The following is an 18,781-nucleotide window of genomic DNA, read 5'->3' as shown; positions in this document are numbered from 1 at the left end:
AGCTGCTCCCTCATTTCCACAGGCTCCTGCAGGCACGCTACCCAGTGCCAATAAACACCAAAGCTGGGATGTAAGACTTTATTTGATCCTCTTTAGACACACATGTTCCTCAAATAAATAGGTATATAAATAAATAACTTAAAATCCACTATGGAAAGCTGTAAAGCACTTGAGTATTTGTTATCCCCTTGATACAGCATTAAGAGTTTGAATTGATTCACCAGTGCAGCCAAATAAAATTGTATGATAGGAAAAAGCAGCTGCTGTTGTATTTGCCGGGGTGACTCGAGGCGAGGGGAGCACCGGCTGTCAGAGCAGTTGAGGGTGTGGATTAAACACCTTTTAGCTGCCGCTGCCCTGCTCCTCCCGCTCTCTGTAGGCTTTGTTCAGCAGCTGTATCTCCTCCTGGTACCCAGCCCTGGCCGAGTGCTGCTTTTGGCTGTTCCGCCGATGAGCCTCGACCGTGTCGGGGATGGAGATGCTGAAGTCGCTGCCGGGGCTGTGCGAGGGGATGAGCAGGGAGTAGGAGGCACTTTCCCCCAGCTCACAGCACACGAACCTGTTCTCCTTGCGGGAGTAGCGCAGGGACGGTGACCGTGCCTGCGTGGAGGACTGGCTGATGTTGCTGATGATGGACACGGTGTCCAGGGCCTCTTCATTGTCACAGATCTCCAGCACCTCCAGGTGAATCTTAACGCTCGTGTCAGCGAACGCGTCCCGAGGCTCCCCCGGGCTCGGCTCGTGCCCGACGCTTTTGGAGCGGTACACCTCGATTTTCTTGGACGTGGGGGTTATTTTCTGCCCCTGGGAGCTCACCTCGTAGGTGGACAAGGAGAGCGTTTTGCCGCCGGGGGCCTGCAGGGACACGGTGCCCTGGAAGGCGCACAGAGGCACGGCCAGGGCCCCGGCTGTGCGCTGCGGGGAACAAGTGCTGTTAGTGCTCAACCTCACCCCAAAACCCTGCAGAAATCAGCCAAGTGTGCTCAGCTTCTTAACTCTTACTGCCTCTTCCTTGCAGAATTTTAGACACCTGGTATTTATGACTTGAAAGAGTAGCGAGAAGGTTTTTGTGTTATTATATGCCTTAGTGTATGAAATCCCAAGTGACTGTGACTCACTGTGAAATCTACAGAATATGAAAAACAGAGTTTAAATAAAAGCTGATTCCAGCAGTGCGAGGTTATGTCCTGTTTAATCGAACTCTTTGATTTGTTAGACTAAACATGAGGCACCTGGGGGGAGAATGAGCAATCTCCACTTGCTGGAACGAACGCTCCAGGTCTGGAGAATGAGACATTTCCCAACCACTTAGTGCCTTTTTCTGAAAGTCTTCTCATGTTTTCTCTTGAGAAATCAGTATTTACTGTTAAAGTGAAAAAGATCCATCAAGTCTGCTCTGTCACTGCCCAGTCACTAACCAAGGAGACACTGAATGCTGTCATTTCCCACTAGAACAGCTCCTGTGGAAATGTTCAATTCCAGACACCTTTACCTCTTTCTGAATCCATTTGTCCCTGCAAACCACAATGCTGTGCTCTGGGGAGCACAGTGCATACAAGTGCTGGGACTAAACGCATGGTTATGGGCCCCAAAGGAGGGATAAATGCATTTATCCTGGGTTTAGGTACAGCCAGGTAACACTGATTATTACTGGAATTACTTGCAGTATAAATTATTAATAATGAGAACAGAAAGTAACCTGTATCTTGTCCTTGATACCACGATTAAATACCCAGTTTTGCTTCTGATGCCACATCCATGGCAATAACCAGGAATCCAGCAGCAAACCAGACTCTACTGGTACATCCTGTGAATTGTTTTGCCTCCCCCTCCCACGGGTCCCTGCAGTTCAGCTCCTTGCCTTCAGCTCCCAGTCCTTCCCTCACCAAGTTCCACTGTTTGTGGAGAGGATTTCCCACCTCAGGGCATCCCCCCATGCAGCCCCTGCCCACTGTGCCTGGACAATGTTCTGGCTGTTGGAATCTGGGACAGGGATTTCACTGGAGAACTCCATGTACCAGCACAGGCATTTTTTAAAAGCAAAGACAAAAAAAATGCCAGTGAAATAAATCACAAATTTCCTTGTTCCTCACGGAATGCTGATGCATTCTGAGCAGAGAAATCTCTGCAGAATCGATCAAGCAAATCCCCTCATTATTTAATTATACATCCACCTTCCAGAGCTGCCAGAGGACAGGAAGCAGCTGTGGCTGCCATGAGGCAAAAGCTCAGGACCAGGTTCCCTGTCCTGTTCCCACTGCCTGAGCAGGGTCTGGGCTGGATTCACCGGGGAGGATATTGTCCATAGGGAAAGCTTGGATGTGTCTGAGTCCCACAGCAGCTGGAACAGGCTCTGACAGGCAGATTTCCATTTGGAAATGGTCAGAGCAGGGGCTGGGGGCTGAGTGGGACACCAGGACACCATCCCAGCTGGTTCTACAGTGTCTGCAGACAGACTCAAGCACAAGGCACTTTCAGACTCTCCCTCACAATTCCCAGACCCTGGAATTGGCAGATAGGTGTGCCAGCAGTGTGCCAGCAGTGTGCCAGTGAGGCACACATGGACTGGAGTCTGCTCCTCCTCCCTGGGACAGCTCTGCACGGGGCAGCACCAAGAGCACACATGGGTTCTGCCAGGTCTGCTCCCACTGCCAAGCCCACGCTTCCCAAACAGAAAACCAGCAATCTAAAACAGCTCTGAGGAGTTTGCTTTCCTAATTATTTGGTCAAACACAGCTCGAGATGAAAAGGTCTATTTTTAGCATGTTTCCAGTAAGGATCTTGTCTTTTTCTTTCCAGAGACAATGAGTTTTCTGTTTGTTTTAAAATAGAGGCTTAGTCTTCTCCTTCCCTAAAAACACAAATTATCTGCAGTGAAATTAATTACTGCAATGATTTGCCTTTGCTGAGGCTGACTGCAGTAACAGCAGAGCCAAGGTGGTGTGACAGGAGGAGACAAGCTCACCTCAGATGGCCTGAACCCAGCACTTGCCATTGGCCTGCACGACACAGACAGACCTGGATTTGTATCAGTCAGCACCAGGAGGTGCAGCAGAGCATCCGAGGTGAGGAATGGGAGCTCTGTCCAGCCCTGCCCCCCTGGGCAAATGTTCCTACTCTCACTATTCCTCACTATTCCGCTGCTGTTGGCAGTGGAACTGCAGCAGGGAGCCAGCAAGCATCACACAGAGTACACACGGCTGTGGGAGCAAAGTGAGAAGATGAAAGTGAAATGTTATACTGATTTTCCAGCCACAGGAACCTCTTTGGAAATCAGGACCAAGTTCCAACCACCTGAGCAGGAAGAGCCCTGATGGGAAGGACTCAGCACATCAGCAGGGGTGCAGATTCCCAGGAGCCAGTGGGAAGCAATGAGAACCTTCATGGCCATTCCTAACTCAGCTTCTGTGCTGTGCCTGCTGTTTAAGGGAATGTTCACAACTTCCATGCAGTGAGTGAGAAGCTTTGTATTTATCATGTTAAAATACTCCTGCCTGCACTGGCTCCTCCTCAGTGAAGTCACTTGCACAGCCTCCCCCTGTCTCTCCTTGCAGGGCACATAAATAGGTCCTGTGCAGAGTCTCTTCAAAGAGTTTCCTTGAGGCAACCCACAGATGAGGTAGAGAAAAATAATCAGCAAGCCTGGAACAAACTGCCAGCCTGAGAGATTTCTGTTGCCTGAGGGCACTGAAGCATAGACAAAATAAGACATGACATATTTACACTCAATCTCTTTAGGGAGGGAGATACACGGGGATTTTATGAGATGTTAAAGGTATTTTTCAAAAATGCAGCTGAGCAGGAGTTAGAAATGGCAAGCACAATTTTCTCTCTCCCCCTCCATTACAGCCATCCTATCATGTATTCAATAAAACCTGCTGCCCCATTCTCTCATGCCACTTTTATTCCAGAGAAAACACTTTGATGGAGTGACTCTTTACTCACAGAACAGCCAATGAAGAGAAAACCAGCTCCACAGTCATTACTGTCACCCCAAGGAAGTGCCATCCCCAAGCCCATGGCTCCAGAGGACACCAAGGCATCCCAGGCCCTGTCCTGCTGCCACATCCATGGGGATGGCTGCTCTCCCTCCTGCTGTCAGTTCCCACAGCTTCTCCTCCTGAGGAGAAAATCAGCAGCACTCCAGTAGGAACCCCTGTGTTTATGGACTCTCACAAGAACCCCTGGATTTCCTGCAGAAGGATGTGGCCAGTCAATGCCAGGGGGAGTCTCCTTCTCTAACACATGTGGGAAATGCAGAGTGATGAGAACAGAGTGACTTTTCTTAGACTTTGGAACTTACAGACAGGATGAATAAAGGAGGTGGTTTTCAACTTATTAATGTGTGGCCCAAATTGATCTTTCATCCAACATAAACCTGAGCAATGCATTAAAGTAATTTTTTCAAAGTTTGCAGGGGTTTCACACTCTGCCCTTTCCCAGCTGCAAAGCAAATGTCAGCTGTGAAGCTCTGGCAGCTCGTGCTGAATGCCAGAACCAGGCAGAGCTGTGACTCCAGAGCCTGGAACTTTTACCCCATAGGAGCTTTAGTGCCTGGCACTGGCTTATAGCTGGGAAGGTGTCAGAAGTGCATGAGTTGTGATTCTTTGTAATGCAAGAAGGGAAGAGTATGTCCAAAAGTGCCATACAAGGTCCCAGGGCACATAAAACACCCCCAGGTAGTCACTGCCAGCTGCTCCCAAAGAGCTGCTCATACCTGAACTGGCACCACAGGACACGGGGAAGGAATTACTTTGGTTTTTTAAACATGGTCTGGAAACTCCTGCAAGGAGAGTCACAGTTATGAACCTGATACTGTGATTTTATTAACCAAGCTGTGCATAGCCCATGAGGCCTTGGCAAGAACTGGTAGATTAAAACCAGGCTGAGTCATCATTTCCTTTTGCCCCCAAGTGCAGGAATTCATCTCTGCACACTGCAACAGAGTGAGCATTGGGTTTTTATGAAGGGGGTGATCAGTCACATTTGAAATATCAGCCAGATTCCTCCTGTGACTCAGATGATAAACTTGTGTTTATCAGATTCTTGTATCTGAATACAAAATGCATCTTATCCATCCCCTATGTGTGTGTGCAAAGGCTGAGCACGAGCTGATCTGGCTCTGAATTCACCCTGCTTGCAGCAGGAGGTTGGATTAGGTGACTTCCAGAGATCCCTCCAGCCTGATGCCTTCTGGAGCTCCTGTCTCACGGACTTCATGTGGGCTCTTACCCCACTGCCCCCTACTGTAATGCCCAAGGGCCACTGAATTCCCCAGTGGAATTCTCTGGAAAATGTCATCTTTGGGAGAGAAACTTCCTATTCATTAAGATAAAGTAACATAATTCATACCTACTTCTCACCATACACGAATGATGCAGATGCACACAAAATAAGAAAAGCCCATGATTAAGACGACAATAAGAAATTATTGCAGGATCAGGACCTGCAAATAGGTCTGTGATTACTAAACATTATACAATGTTGTGAGTTTTACTAAAAATTAGGGCTAATAGAAGTCTCAATGTCAGTAAAAATCAATCTTACTTCATAAGAAAACTGTTATTATCAGAAAAGAATAAATTCCTACTTTACCTGCCGAGGGTTCCTCTCGGATTTACTCCGGCACCACTCCCAGTCCGAGAGCTCCGGTGTGTGGCTCTCCTCGTGGAACAACCTCCACTCTGGTCCTTCTGGGAATGCTGAGGGGTCACACTTTGTGCCCTCCTGGCCCTGGCAGTCCCCTGGCCCTGCAGGAGCTGTCCCAGTGCCCCCCAGGCTGTCCTGGGAGCCCAGTGCCAAGGGCTGGATCCCGGTGCCTCTGCCAGGCCCCCTCTCCTCGCAGTCAGGGCTCACCAGGCTGTGGTGGGATGAGGATTTGCCATCGCTGCTGTGGTGGGGAGGGCTCTCCTGGGATATCCTGTAGATTCCATAGCCCTGCTGGAATGACAGCTTGAACTCAAAACCGCTGCGCTTGGCTAAGCAGGAGGGAAAGAAACTGTGTTAGGAATTGAGACCAAAAAGAAAAGTGAGATTACAAACACCATGCAAATTACATGCTAAAACACGGAACAAATTATCCAACTCCTGCTAGAAACAGGCAACTTTCCCTCCATAAAAAAATGAATTGTTGAGAAGAAAGATTTCTGAGAAGGAGCTGCCTTCTAGATGAACTGCAGTCATTCTCTCTGGAAAAGTGGCTAAAAGGGCAGCAGGGGCAGCACAAGCCATTCTGCACTTGGATAATGTGTATAAAGCGAGTGAAAGCCATGCACTGAGGATGGCTTTTCTCTAAGATTCTGGAGTTCCTTCTCCCAGAACAAGCAGGGAATGTCAGGAATTTGTCCACTGGTGGCAGAGGATTTTCACTCCAGAGAATGGGAAGCAATTCCCACATCCTCAGAAATATTTAGCCCTTAACATGTGCGGTTGAGACCAGATGATCCCTGTGAGTCCCTTCCACCTGAGTCTCTCTGTTCCTCCAGCCTACATAAAGCCCAAGGTAAAACAGGGCTCTACAAGATGCTAAGAAGGTTACCAGGGAAGGTCTGGCAGCCTCTGTTACACCAAGGCAACCCTTCCACACTTACTTGTGGCATCTTGTGAAGACACTGCATAGGAGCTCCTCCTGCAATTGATGATGCAGCCGCAGGGCAGGTGGAGCCAGTGCTGGGACAGGACAAACACCGGGGTGACTGTGGCAGCCACCACGGTCAGCAGGAAGCTCAGTGTCTCCAACGAAAGGCTCTGTAGCCCAGTGATGTACTGGACAGTCATCTGTATCTGAAAGGCAGAGCATTTCAAAATTTAAATCACTTTGGACGCATGAGATGCTTCCAGGAACAAAGAGAACATCTCACCATGAATATGACACCGCTGGAACAATAATAACACAGATTGTCGTTAGTGTTTGCTGAGGACAATTCTGGCTCTAACAGACAGCAGGGGAAACACGTTGACTGCTCTCCCCTCATGCTGCATTTCTCAGAAAACCCCTCACTGAAGCTAAACAGGGCTGCTGAGCACCATTGAACAGCTCCCAGTGCCAGCCAGTGCCATGTGGTACGGAGGAGCCCCAGCCTTCCATGCCCAAGGGCAGGGGTACCTGCCCCAGAGCCGTGTTCCCTGTTCCCAACACATCCCTTTCTCAGGTTCCTGCTCCCAAACACACTCACATGCACACCACAGCACTCCCTCCTGCCCCAGCACTGCAGCGTTTACAAAGGTGCAACCAAACTCCATTTTTCTACCAAACTCCCATTTTTTAACCCAAAGGATGTATCTCAAAGGACAGGACAGAGAGGCCCTTACTCAATTCCCAGCCCCAGAATGCTGAGCCAGCCCTGTCCCACAGCAGGCAGCAGCAAAGGGGGACCTTACAGCCCACGGTGTTCATGTGACATGAATGATGTGATGAGAGTGTCAGAGCAATGAACCAGGCTCTGCCAAACCCACTGGCACCAGTTAAACTCATGCAGTGACACAGACCTGCAGGAGAGGACTTCTGCTGGCACAACTGCACTATGAGGAGCCACTGCCATGGCCACTGTTCCTCTGCTTCAATCCATGGCCCACGGGTGACATCCCACTGAAATGTAAGTGAGCATTGGAAAGTGAAGCCATCTGAGAATTTACCATCATTGGGAGCCAGAGAAGGACTTTGGTCAGTGCCAGGATCAGCGAGAATCGTTTCTGGGCAAAGCCCACCGTGAAGCTCCTGCTCTGTGCGCTGCTCTCAGCCACTCCCTTCCCAAAAACTGCCTCCGAGTTTTGGAAAGGCTGCAGGGCTTTATCCCCGGGCTCCAGCAGTGGTGGCAGAGGGGCAGCAGCCCCGCAGCCCCACGGTGTCCCGGGGGAGATGAAGCCTCCGGAGCCCCGCAGGTGCTCGGGGTGGGGCGGCCGGGGCTCACCTGAGCACAGCAGCCGCAGTGTCAGGGGAACAGCCAGCACTGCCAGGAGGGAGAAACACAGCGAGTACACAGTGAACACAAACAGGACGTAGGAACTGGCACAGTCGGCGAAGCAGCCCCAGGATGTGGGGATGTACCTGCCCCAGCCACAGAGAGGCAAAATGCTCATCAGCAAACCGACAGTCCATGTGCTGAGGATGGCCCATGCCACGCTCACACGGCGCTTGGAGGAGCTGCAGCTCAGGGTCCCGGTTGTGTTGAGGGTGTAGAAGTTGTGAGAAACTATAAGAGACCCTTTCAGGTTGCTAGAAATGCCCTGGAATAAATACATAAATGCTGAGGTGGTGCACAGAGGCTGGGGGAGGACTTCCCTTGACCACTGCATGAGCATGAAAATAATCACTGGGACGATGCTGATCAGATCATCTGCTGCCAAAGAGGTCACAATCATCGAAAGCGTGGTTTTGTTCTGCAGTTTCAGCAGGGAAACTAATGAATAAATACTGCCCAGAAGGGCTGGAAGTGCTGTGGCAAAAGTCAAGCAGAACAGAAAGACATTCCAGGTTCTCTGCTCACTGGGTTTGTCCACAATGCTGTGATTCTCAGTGAAGAAGCTCGTCCCATTGAGTGACAAATTACCAGGAGTTACCGACATTGTCCTGGGCATTTTTTTCTTTGCCTTCTCACTGATTCTGCAAGTTCTCACCAGCTGAAACCAGAACTGTCAGCTCCACATCCCAAGTTTCTTTGTTTTCCTTGACTCTCTTTTGTGGCATCTGATGAAAAAATATTCAGGTGGCAGCACCCCTAATGACCAGAACTCCCGCTCTCAAAAAGCCAAACAATGAAGTAGCGAAGGTGCTGAAATAAATGGAATTAATTCTTCGGGATGGTTCCGGTGCTGGCGGATGGTGAGCTGGGGCGCTCGGGTGTCCCGGTGGCAGTGCCCCCGGCGGATGGCGAGCACTGCCGCACTCAGGGGCTGGGCTCTGTCTGTTCGGGCTGTGGCTGTTCGGGCTGTGGCTGTTCGGGCTCTGGAAGCTCGGGCTGTGGCTGTTCGGGCTGTGGCTGTTCGGGCTGTGGCTGTTCGGGCTCTGTCTGTTCGGGCTGTGGCTGCTCGGGCTCTGGAAGCTCGGGCTGTGGCTGTTCGGGCTGTGGCTGCTCGGGCTGTGGATGCTCGGGCTGTGGAAGCTCGGGCTGTGGCTGCTCGGGCTCTGGAAGCTCGGGCTGTGGAAGCTCGGGCTGTGGCTGTTCGGGCTGTGGCTGTTCGGGCTGTGGCTGCTCGGGCTGTGGATGCTCGGGCTGTGGATGCTCGGGCTGTGGAAGCTCGGGCTGTGGCTGCTCGGGCTGTGGCTGCTCGGGCTGTGGAAGCTCGGGCTGTGGCTGTTCGGGCTGTGGCTGTTCGGGCTGTGGCTGCTCGGGCTGTGGCTGCTCGGGCTGTGGCTGTTCGGGCTGTGGAAGCTCGGGCTGTGGCTGTTCGGGCTGTGGCTGTTCGGGCTGTGGCTGTTCGGGCTGTGGCTGCTCGGGCTGTGGCTGCTCGGGCTGTGGCTGTTCGGGCTGTGGCTGCTCGGGCTGTGGCTGTTCGGGCTCTGGAAGCTCGGACAGACATCGCGGAGAGCCGCGGGGCTCGGCCAGCGCTCTCTCCCGGTTGCAGCGGGAGCAGCCGGGGGCAGCCGGGGCGCTCCCCCGGCCGGAGCGGCAGCCGGAGCGGGGTCCCCGCCAAGCCCCACCTCCGAGCCGCACCGGAGCCCAATGCCAGCGCCGCGAGCTGATGTCACCGAGGATGTCATTCCCGTAAATCCCGAGCTGCTCCAGGGCTCGCAGGCGGGCTGGATGCTCGGATCGCTGATCCGTGCTCCGGCAGGATGCGGGGATGCGGGACGGGGATGCTCTGCCCTCCGGCACTCCCACACGGACACACGGATGCTCGCTCGGGGCCAGCTCTCGGGAGCAGCAGGGCGCTGTGTGAGGCTGCCCTCTGCCCTCTGCCCTCTGCCCCGTGGTCGCTCAGCTCCGCCTGGGGTCTGAAAACTTTCATTCCTCTCACGACCCCAACCCGAGCCTCACCAGGTGCTGAAAATCCGCTCTGCGGTACCCTGAGCCATCACAGGCACCTGACGCAGAGAGCAACACGAATTTCCTGCAAGTTCCCTCAGGATCTTCCTCCTCACACATTTCCCTGACCCCGCAGCCCCCCTTGCTTTCTTCCTCCGCCTCTCTGCAGCTTTCTGACCCTGCGGGCAGAGCAGCCCATCCCGTGTCTCCTGTTTGTGTTTGGAAGGAAATGTCGGTCCGTGTTCTTGGGAAGAAAGGCACTTTTCATTGCCTTGCCCGTTCAAGGCAGGTGACTTATTCAGTTTGTCTTCTGACACTGTACCTATGATCTGAGCTGCACCCTGCCACACAGCTTTTATCATAACTTACAATATGGTGAGGTTTCCTCCAGTTATCACTGCCCCCTGTGCCCCAAATTCTCTAAAGAAACAGGGCTAGAATGGGATAACACAGCTCTGCCAAAAAGGCACAGGTAATGATGGTGCAGAGGCTTGGAGCAGGCACCTCTGTGTGTGTCCTTGGCCAGAGGGGCAGGAAGATTCCTTAGTCCTGATCTTTCCTTCTCTGCCATGATGGGAGTGACAGCGCCAGAACTGTCCCTCAGTGTACAAGCATTTATTCCTTATCCTGCTGTGAATTCTCCTCGCTCAGGAATGGTCCCAAAGAAAGATCCATTGAGATGGGACCTTCCATCCAGCCTCACTTCACACAGAGCCCAGCAGGCTGGGAGTGGAACTCATGGAACAGCACGAGGTGAGTGATTTTGGGTTTGCTGTGTCACAAACCCAGTGTGTCAGTGAGGTGCCAGCCATCACTGAGCACACCCAGCCACACCACACTGCTCAGGAACCGCTCCTGCTTTGGAGGCTCCAAAATGTCTGTGGCATGTTGGAGAGAAAGCCAATGTTGTGCAGTCTGTAACACCACACCACAGTGCACAGGGAGGTTAAACGTAGAATCCAAACTGCTGAAGAAATGTTTTTCCCTTTCTGAAGGGAGGGATTTAAAAAAGATGGCATATGCTTGGAGTGACCCAGCTGTGACCCCATCTGGAAGCAGCAGAAAATCAGCTGTGTATATGGAACTTTCTTCAATAAGGATAAAATTAATGGCTGCAGGAGCCATGTGTAAAACTGCACATTTCCCTGCCTGCTGTGTGTTCCCAAGAGCTCTGCTGTGACTTGTCTCAGCCCTTCGTTGCTCCATCTTTACTCCCTCATCTCCATCTCTCCCACTCAGCTCCAAGGAAGGCAGAGGGAGCAGATCAGGAAATTGAGCCCCAGGAGTTGTTATCAAATCAAGTTTTACTGCTAGATTGAAAGCTCTGGAACCAAATTCTGCCTCTAGAGGACCAGGGACTTGTGTAAGAACAGTGCTGGTTAGCACTGCTCTTACCTACACCCTGCCTACAGTTTTGATGGGAAACCTTTAGCCCAAGCCTCCAGGACTGCCACCAGCTGTAATTCCTGGGAATCTGCACCTTGGGAAGAGCCCTGGCAGGGGCAGTGTCTCCACTCTGCAGAGTCCCACATGTGTCTGAGGAAGGGATGCTCAGGGGATGAACACCTGACAAGACAAAGCTCTGCCCTGGGGCAGCACCCTGATTAGGAGGTTTGGGAACATGTGAAATATTGAAAGATCCATTCAGAAAGGAAGTGTGGAGCCAGTGACATCAAGCATTTATTAATGATTCCAGTCAAGAGAAAGAACTCATGAATAATTTAATGAGATTGTGAGGGGAAACCTCCCAAACATGATAAAATCACACTTATCAAACAGCCTTTCAGCTGCAGTGACAGCTCCAGCCTCTCTGATCTGCGGTGTCTGAGACTCAGATTGTGACACAGACTGCAGAAGCCAGGCTTAGAGCCAGCACAAGCTGGACAGAGTGTGTCAGCAGGATAGCAGGCACTATGGAAAGCCTTGCCATAAACATCTTTCTTCATCAGCCTGCATGGAAACCATGGCTCACTGCCTCAGAGATGAAGGTTTCAGAGAAAGACAAAAGAAATAACGCTTGAGAAGAAGCCAGAGTACTTTCAAACACTGAATCTTTTCAATTCATGTGTACAACTTATTCCCTGGGGCTGATGACAAACTGGGTTCTGTGTTCACAGGGGAGTCTCCATCAGTGTCACTGCAGGTAAAACAGCCATCACTGGGGACACCCAGTGCCTGGGGACACGCAGTTCCCCCCAGGGAGCCCCAGCCCCTGATGTCAGCATTATCTGGACAAACAGAGACCCTGGTGCTCCTGCAGCTTCCAGAGGCGGGGAGCAGTGGATGCTCAGGGAGCACAGTGGGCTGTGTTCCTCCCCACAGCATGGCTGTGTTTCATTTCATCAATATTTCCCACCTACATTAACAGTATTACATGACATTAACAAGTGTGGCCCCGTGATGAGGGGTTTATGCAGAGACAGCCGGGTTTGTGCTGGGAGAGCTGAGGAGCAGCAGCAGCCCCTGACACAGCGTTTGCTTTGCAGAACATGTACTTATGAAATATGCATGTGCTGAGAGGTGATTAGGATGCAATTCCTCATTTTGATTAAAATCCTGCTTCCTTTATGTTTACTGAGCTTCACAAAACAGCCTGATTTGTATGCTTACGTAGTATTTTTTGTGGGGTCTTTTTAAAAACTAAATTTAACTTCACTGCTATGTGTGCAAAAATGAATGCAAATATGCAACTTTCTTTAGCTTACAGTTATTAACCTGAGAGATAAACTGTTAAATCCAAGCCCAAGATGATGGCTTTATTTTTGGGGTGGGGTGCTGGTATTATTTTTAACCACCTGGAACACTTTTTGCCCAGGATTACATGCCCAGATGCTGCCAGATGCATTGGGCTTAGAAAAGCAGGTTACTGTTAGACCCTGAGTCTAAGTTAGATAACCCCATTTTCAGTATCCCATCAAAAGCCTTTACTACTGGAATTCCTGAAGTTGTTAGGATCTGCAAAAAATTTCATAGTCTAGAGAAAATTGAAACTCATTTGGAGTAAACTGCATTAGATGGCAAAATGGGCCTTTCTTTCTCACAAATGGCAGAAAACAAGCCTTAGGGGACAGAAAAGAGATTTATTTCATGGGTAAAGGTGCAGTAATTTTGTTTTCCTGGCCATTTTACCAGTGCTTTTATTACAGATTTTGTATTATTCACTCCTGTGCCAGCACTCCACCAGGGCCTGACAACATCCAGTAGCACTAGATCTGGCTCCTGAATCAGATTCTCTTATTATTTTAATGTTTCATATATCACTGCCTCTGAAAGACCTGCCAGAAGCCTTTGCACAGTGAAGATATCACTGGTCTTTGAACCCATAACAGTGTCCTATCTGCTATCCTGTTTTGAGACAGTAAAGTTCCTATTTCTTTGATAACACCCAGCCTCCCTTCAGTCCTCAATTTCAATTAAAACAGAACAAAGATCTTAAGGTAATGTTCTGGCATCACTCACTGGGTATCTCTAACCTTCAGCAACAGGCACTGGGAAAACTGGGAGCTGGTCAAGGTTGGCACAGCTCCTTGTTCAATGAGAACATGTCTCTCAAACCAGCCCAAATCTGTTCAAACAGAAGGTGTTACTGAATTCTCCCTGCAAGAAAACGTCTGCCAGTGCCAAGATCCCTCCGCTCCATTTTGCCTGCTGATAAGAGAATTCATGGGAGTAACTGTGTGATTTCTTTCACCACTCTTCAGTGAAATATTAATGGGCTCTTTTTATTCTCCTCTGCTTCTCAGAACTGTTCCACCCTTTATCTCCTGCTAGATTTGAATGAGCACCACAGCAAAGGTCACCATGACAATGGTAACTGTGAACTACTCAAGCACAGGATGGATTTAGCACTGAGCATTGCCAAGACCACTTACAGATGTAGCAGGAATCCTAAATGCCTGCTTGTCTTCCATTGAAAAAATCAAACATCAAATCATCATCAGAGCAGCAACTCCCTGTGGGGTACCCTGGGCACTTAATGCAAGTGCAGCACTGCAGCCATGAGCAGACAGTAAATATTGGTCTGTATAAATGTTAGGAAGATATTTAAGAGAAAAAACATAGAAGTAGGACAAGGAAACAAAATGACTAAGCCAAATTCCAATAGAAATTATATCACAACCCAAAAAACCTGGAGCCAGTGGCTTCCCAAAGGCACAGAAAATGGCACATGTTGTCCCAACACAACTGCAAGCTGCAAAACAAATTGCAGGTGTAACAACAGAAGGTACATCTGCAGCAGAAATGAACCAACCCTTGTTCTCCAGCTCAGGGCTAACAGAGAAGAGTGTTCTGCTGGAACAGCAGTGATCCTCCCGTGTGGTTAATGGGCAGCAGATGCGTCAGTGTGACGTCCACGGGCTGATGTCAGTGGGAAATTCACCTTCCCCCGAGAGCTTCACTCCAAGGATCTGCACACGCTGAGGGAGCTGCTGCACAGCCCTGCTCCCCACCAGCCTCAGTCTGCTCCCCTCCACCTCCCTGCCCAGCAAAACCTACGTCAGGATAATTCAGTTTTCCACAATGTGCTAAGAAAAACTGAAAGAAAGATCCTTCATTCATTTACTGTGTTCCCAGGAGAAAACCCACCCTGCCTTTATAAACTGCATTCTCCAAGCTCAAGAATAAAATGTCTGGCCTTACATCATGGATAGCAAACAATGAACTCATTTCCATGGATATTTCTCTCTTTTCTCACTGCTCACATGCTGGATGGGAGCAGGCAAGGGAGTCTCTCCCTGCATCACCACAATGAGGGCTTGGATTAGGGTAAGAACAATATAGAGGGAGATTTTTACTTTTTCTTAACTTCCTCCATGGTCATTTTCCCATAATGGATTGTTTTTCCTGACCTGTTTCCAGAGAAGATCCGCTCAGGGTGAAGACAGCAGAGCTGCCATGGGCACGTGAGGGCAGTGCCACGAGGGGACAGACTCTGACCACACTGACAGGGGCTGCCTGAAGCCACAGCTTCTCTATGGAATGCCCCAGAACAGGAAACTGCCATTAGAAATCAGCATTTCCACCTCAGGACACCAAATGAGAAGCTTTAAAGATCTTCTGTCACCTCTGGCAGTCACAGCCTCTGCTGAATGCAGAGAGACCTCAGAGCACCTTCCCAAGTAGGGAACCTTTCCCTGCCAACCACAAACAGCAGAAGAAAGAAGAGCCCATGGTTGTCTTCTGTACCATAACCCATTCAGAAAGCCCCAGAGCCCACTGCAGCTCAAACTAGTGCTCAGAACAAGCTGACTGCTCTAAATGGGACATTGTAGAACATAATGAACTTTCATTATTCATTCTCGCTCTGAAATCTGCCTGAACATCTGTGCTTGTTGGGATTTCAAGTGGGATTGTTCAGACAAAATTACAGAAGAATTTGCAGTGTGTGAGAGGAGGTTCTGGTATGATCAAAGGAAGAAAATCAAAGCTTTACAGGGTCTCACATGACAACACTGAAGAATCTGAACTTTCATTCTGCTCATGTGCACCTCATTAATTGTTTTTATGACTGTTCAGGAGTGCCCAGTTTGTGGCTCCTCGTTTTCAGCCACGTAAAACTTCCCTGAGTTCAGAAAGTGAAGCTGACATCACACACTCAGGACAGCCTGGCACTTCTGAGTAAAGGTTAAAACAGAACAGTTAATGAAACATTAATCTGCATCACATACAGTCACCTCTGCCAAAAGCTGGGATCAGTGAGGGCTGGGGAGACAGGACTGCGCTGACTTCTGCCTTGTTCAGTCCTGATGTATCGAGTTTAGTCCTTCTTGACAATCCTGAGCAGCTTTTGTTCTATTTTTACCTCCTCAAACATAGGATAATGTCCCTAAAAACAGAGTGAGAACATCAAAACAACTTCTGGAGCCAAAGTTCAGTCCCTGGAATCAAGGAACCCAATCTCTGACAAAGCTCCCAGAACATGCAGTGATGCCAGAAATCGCTCCCAGACCTGTATCTTGCTCTGCTGAAGCCTGGAGCAATCACTCCAAAACCTGCATCCTGTCAGGAGATATCACACTGCTAAAAGATTCCAGGGAAGTGGAGCCAACATTCCTGCAGCCAAGGAAATGTTTCCTCTCGGGAAAACAGTTGGAGATAGTCTTGAACTAATTATAACAGAATTTGGAAGAGGCCATGTGATTTTCCAAAATAGGGAAATCCTTACTACTTAACTGAATTTATTTAGGAAATAATAAACAAACCCCCAAAAATTAAGGACAAAGCAAGTTGTAATTGGGAGTAGGGAAGGATTTTCCCCTATGGAATTGCAGCCTTGAACTCCTGTGCAGCTGCTCTCGGTGCATGACCTGCCCCAGGCTCGGGCACTGGGAGCTCTCTCTCCCAGCAGAGAGGGAAGGGCCACGGGTGAATGGACATTCAGGAAAGTGCATCAGCTGTGACAGGAACCACCACAAACCATTTTCCCATTTGTTTGGGTTCCTGTCCCAGTTTTGGCTGATGAGCATCAGGTTATTGCAACATCTATCCTTGTCTTTGTGCTCCTGGCACAGAATAGGGACCCAATTTCCAACTTGCATTTCTGGTTTGTTTTTTTCTAATCTCCTGTTTTTTTCTAATTACCTGTACACTGGTGATACAACTTATCCACTCTAAATGTCTCTGTTCTTGCTCAGCTGCCTTGAGCAGAAAGCCTGGCACCAGAAATATACAAGATAACTGCATGTACAAAGAAAAAATAAATAAATGAGTCACAAAAATCACAGCTCACATGCCTGCACTAAAAGAGCCAAGTTCTGCCTTCAGTCACCCCTTTGAAAGGGTGAGGAAATGACAGTGAAGGTTGGGACACACCACCACTGGATACAATGGAGTTCACATCCATTTTCATGATGAAATGGTAAAATATGGATGTTCCATGGGGAAGCTTCACTCCAAAGGAGGGCAGGAATGACAGAAATGACAAGAAGGAATGGAGCTGAAAAAGCTGCTCCCATCAGGCTGGCCAAACACCACGCTATTCCCACACACACAGACCCAGGGACATGGATAGCAGCCATTGGCACCTGGAATTGTGGAAGCTGTTGGTGGGAAGGCACAGAACCTCATCTCTGAGCAGCGAGAAGCAGCACAGGGGATGGATGGAGATGGAGCAGGGGTGGCAGTGGTGGCAGTGGTGGCAGCAGAGCCCCAGGCTGCACTCCCCAGCTCAGTCAGTAACTAATTCACCACCACACATTGGCCAGGCTGAACAGAGCTCATTACAAATCAGGTCCACTCCTTTCCAGACTGAGCTGCAATCACTGTTGATTACCAGCCCATTAAACTCCATGGAATTACTTAAGTGCTTCCTCTGGAATTAGTGCAGCTATCAGTTATCAGCATGGCTAATGGCAAGTGGTTTCAGTCATTTTACCACACACTTCTCATGTTCAACTTTATATAATGAAATAAAAATGGCATTTTGACACAGTGTGAAGTGGAATACCTTCTCTCTCAGTGTCTGATCCCTTCAAGTATTTCCTCTGTGTATTTTCCGGAGCGGGTGTTTGATCATGATTTCCCTGCACATTTTCCTGCTCTTTAGCAGTGAATCAGCAGCTGGAATGCCACAGAAGGGGAGCAGCAATCACAGCAAAGACTAATGGTGCTTTAAAGGACTGCAAATAAATACACACAGTGGGAAAAACCTGCTCTGAACTAAAGAAACTGCACTAAGGACAGAGCAGCTCCCGTATGTTTTAGGCACCCATTTTTTCCAGCTATACCACCAGTGTCCACAACAGGACCCAGAGGAAGGGCCTGGAAGCATACAAGTGTTTCTCATAAAATCATTTTCATCTGTATATGTACATTTAAAATTTCATGTAGTGAATATGCTTTCTATAACAATTAAGTTCATAGCATGACAGAGAGCAAAAAAACACAAGCAAACAGGAAAAAAAGATATGATAACAGCAAAGCAGAAACATATTCCTTATAAGTGCATTGATGTGAGCTATGAAGGGGGAAATTTACTGTGCAAATTGTTTTTGAAGCCTCAGAAAGGTTAAATTAATGCCCCTAAATGTCAGCATTAAAGGGAATTTTAAGAAGAAACAGATTGTTTCCCTTTGCATAGGGGGAAAATTATTTTGGAGGTAAGAACTCTGCTCTGTGCATTGTTATTATTTAAATTATTATTATTATTAATCACATCTTGATGCTTTATAGACTTTAAAGTCATAGAATCACAGGAGGGTTTGGGTTGGAAGGACCTTAAAGCCCCTCCAGTGTCCCCCTGCCATGGCAGGGACACCTCCCACTGTCCCAGGAGTTCCCAGCCCCAGTGTCCAGCCTGGCCTTGGGCACTGCCAGGGATCCAGGGGAGCCCCAGCTGCTCTGGGCACCTGTGCCAGGCACTGCCCATCCTGCCAGGAACAATTCCTGCCCGATATTTAACCCAAATTTCCCCTCTTGGAGCTTTAAGGAGGAGGGAAAGGCAAGCACAGGACAAAGCCAGCGGCCTCTGGCTGCTTTGCTGGAAGCACACGGAATGCCCAGTGACTTCAGCACAAAGTCCTCAAAGGTTTTGTGGCTTTCCTAAGAGCCCAGACTAGGCCTGTGCTCCGTGGAAAATGAGGAATGATAATTACAGGCAATTTTAGCCCGAGCAACACCTTGAGTGAGAAAGGAGCAGAACTGTACCAGTCACTTCTGCAGTATGAGGTGCTAAAACCACCAGGGAACCAGGGGAAAATAGTGCAAGATGCATTACAGATGTTCGTCCTAATGTTAACAGAGCCAAAATTCCGTCTGGGGTGATTTCTGCAAGCCCAGCAGCCCTGCAGGCTGGCTGCCCTGTGTGGAGCTGGGGA

General features: G+C 49.3%; 1 protein-coding gene across 1 annotated transcript; it reads right to left on the bottom strand.

Annotated features, from left to right (window-relative positions):
• Nucleotides 1-82: 82 nt before the first annotated feature.
• On the bottom strand, nt 83-8,705 carry GPR149 (G protein-coupled receptor 149). Its single transcript, XM_058844020.1, has 4 exons — nt 7,636-8,705; nt 6,591-6,783; nt 5,596-5,978; nt 83-915 (listed from the first exon to the last, which is right to left on the bottom strand). Exons 1-4 carry the CDS (start codon nt 8,575-8,577, stop codon nt 343-345), a joined length of 2,091 nt encoding a protein of 696 aa, XP_058700003.1. The 5' UTR covers nt 8,578-8,705; the 3' UTR covers nt 83-342.
• Nucleotides 8,706-18,781: the final 10,076 nt, after the last annotated feature.

This window comes from Poecile atricapillus, chromosome 8 (assembly GCF_030490865.1).
Source record: "Poecile atricapillus isolate bPoeAtr1 chromosome 8, bPoeAtr1.hap1, whole genome shotgun sequence".
Lineage (NCBI taxonomy): Eukaryota > Metazoa > Chordata > Aves > Passeriformes > Paridae > Poecile > Poecile atricapillus.
This window is presented reverse-complemented; position numbering and strand designations above follow the sequence as displayed.

Coding starts and splice junctions, on each gene's coding strand:
- GPR149 (XM_058844020.1), bottom strand. CDS start 8,577: ATGCCCAGGACAATGTCGGTAACTCCTGGTAATTTGTCACTCAATGGG. Junction 5,979..6,590: donor GTCTTCACAAGATGCCACAA/GTAAGTGTGGAA, acceptor CCTCCTGCTTAG/CCAAGCGCAGCGGTTTTGAG. Junction 916..5,595: donor CCGAGAGGAACCCTCGGCAG/GTAAAGTAGGAA, acceptor TGTTCCCCGCAG/CGCACAGCCGGGGCCCTGGC.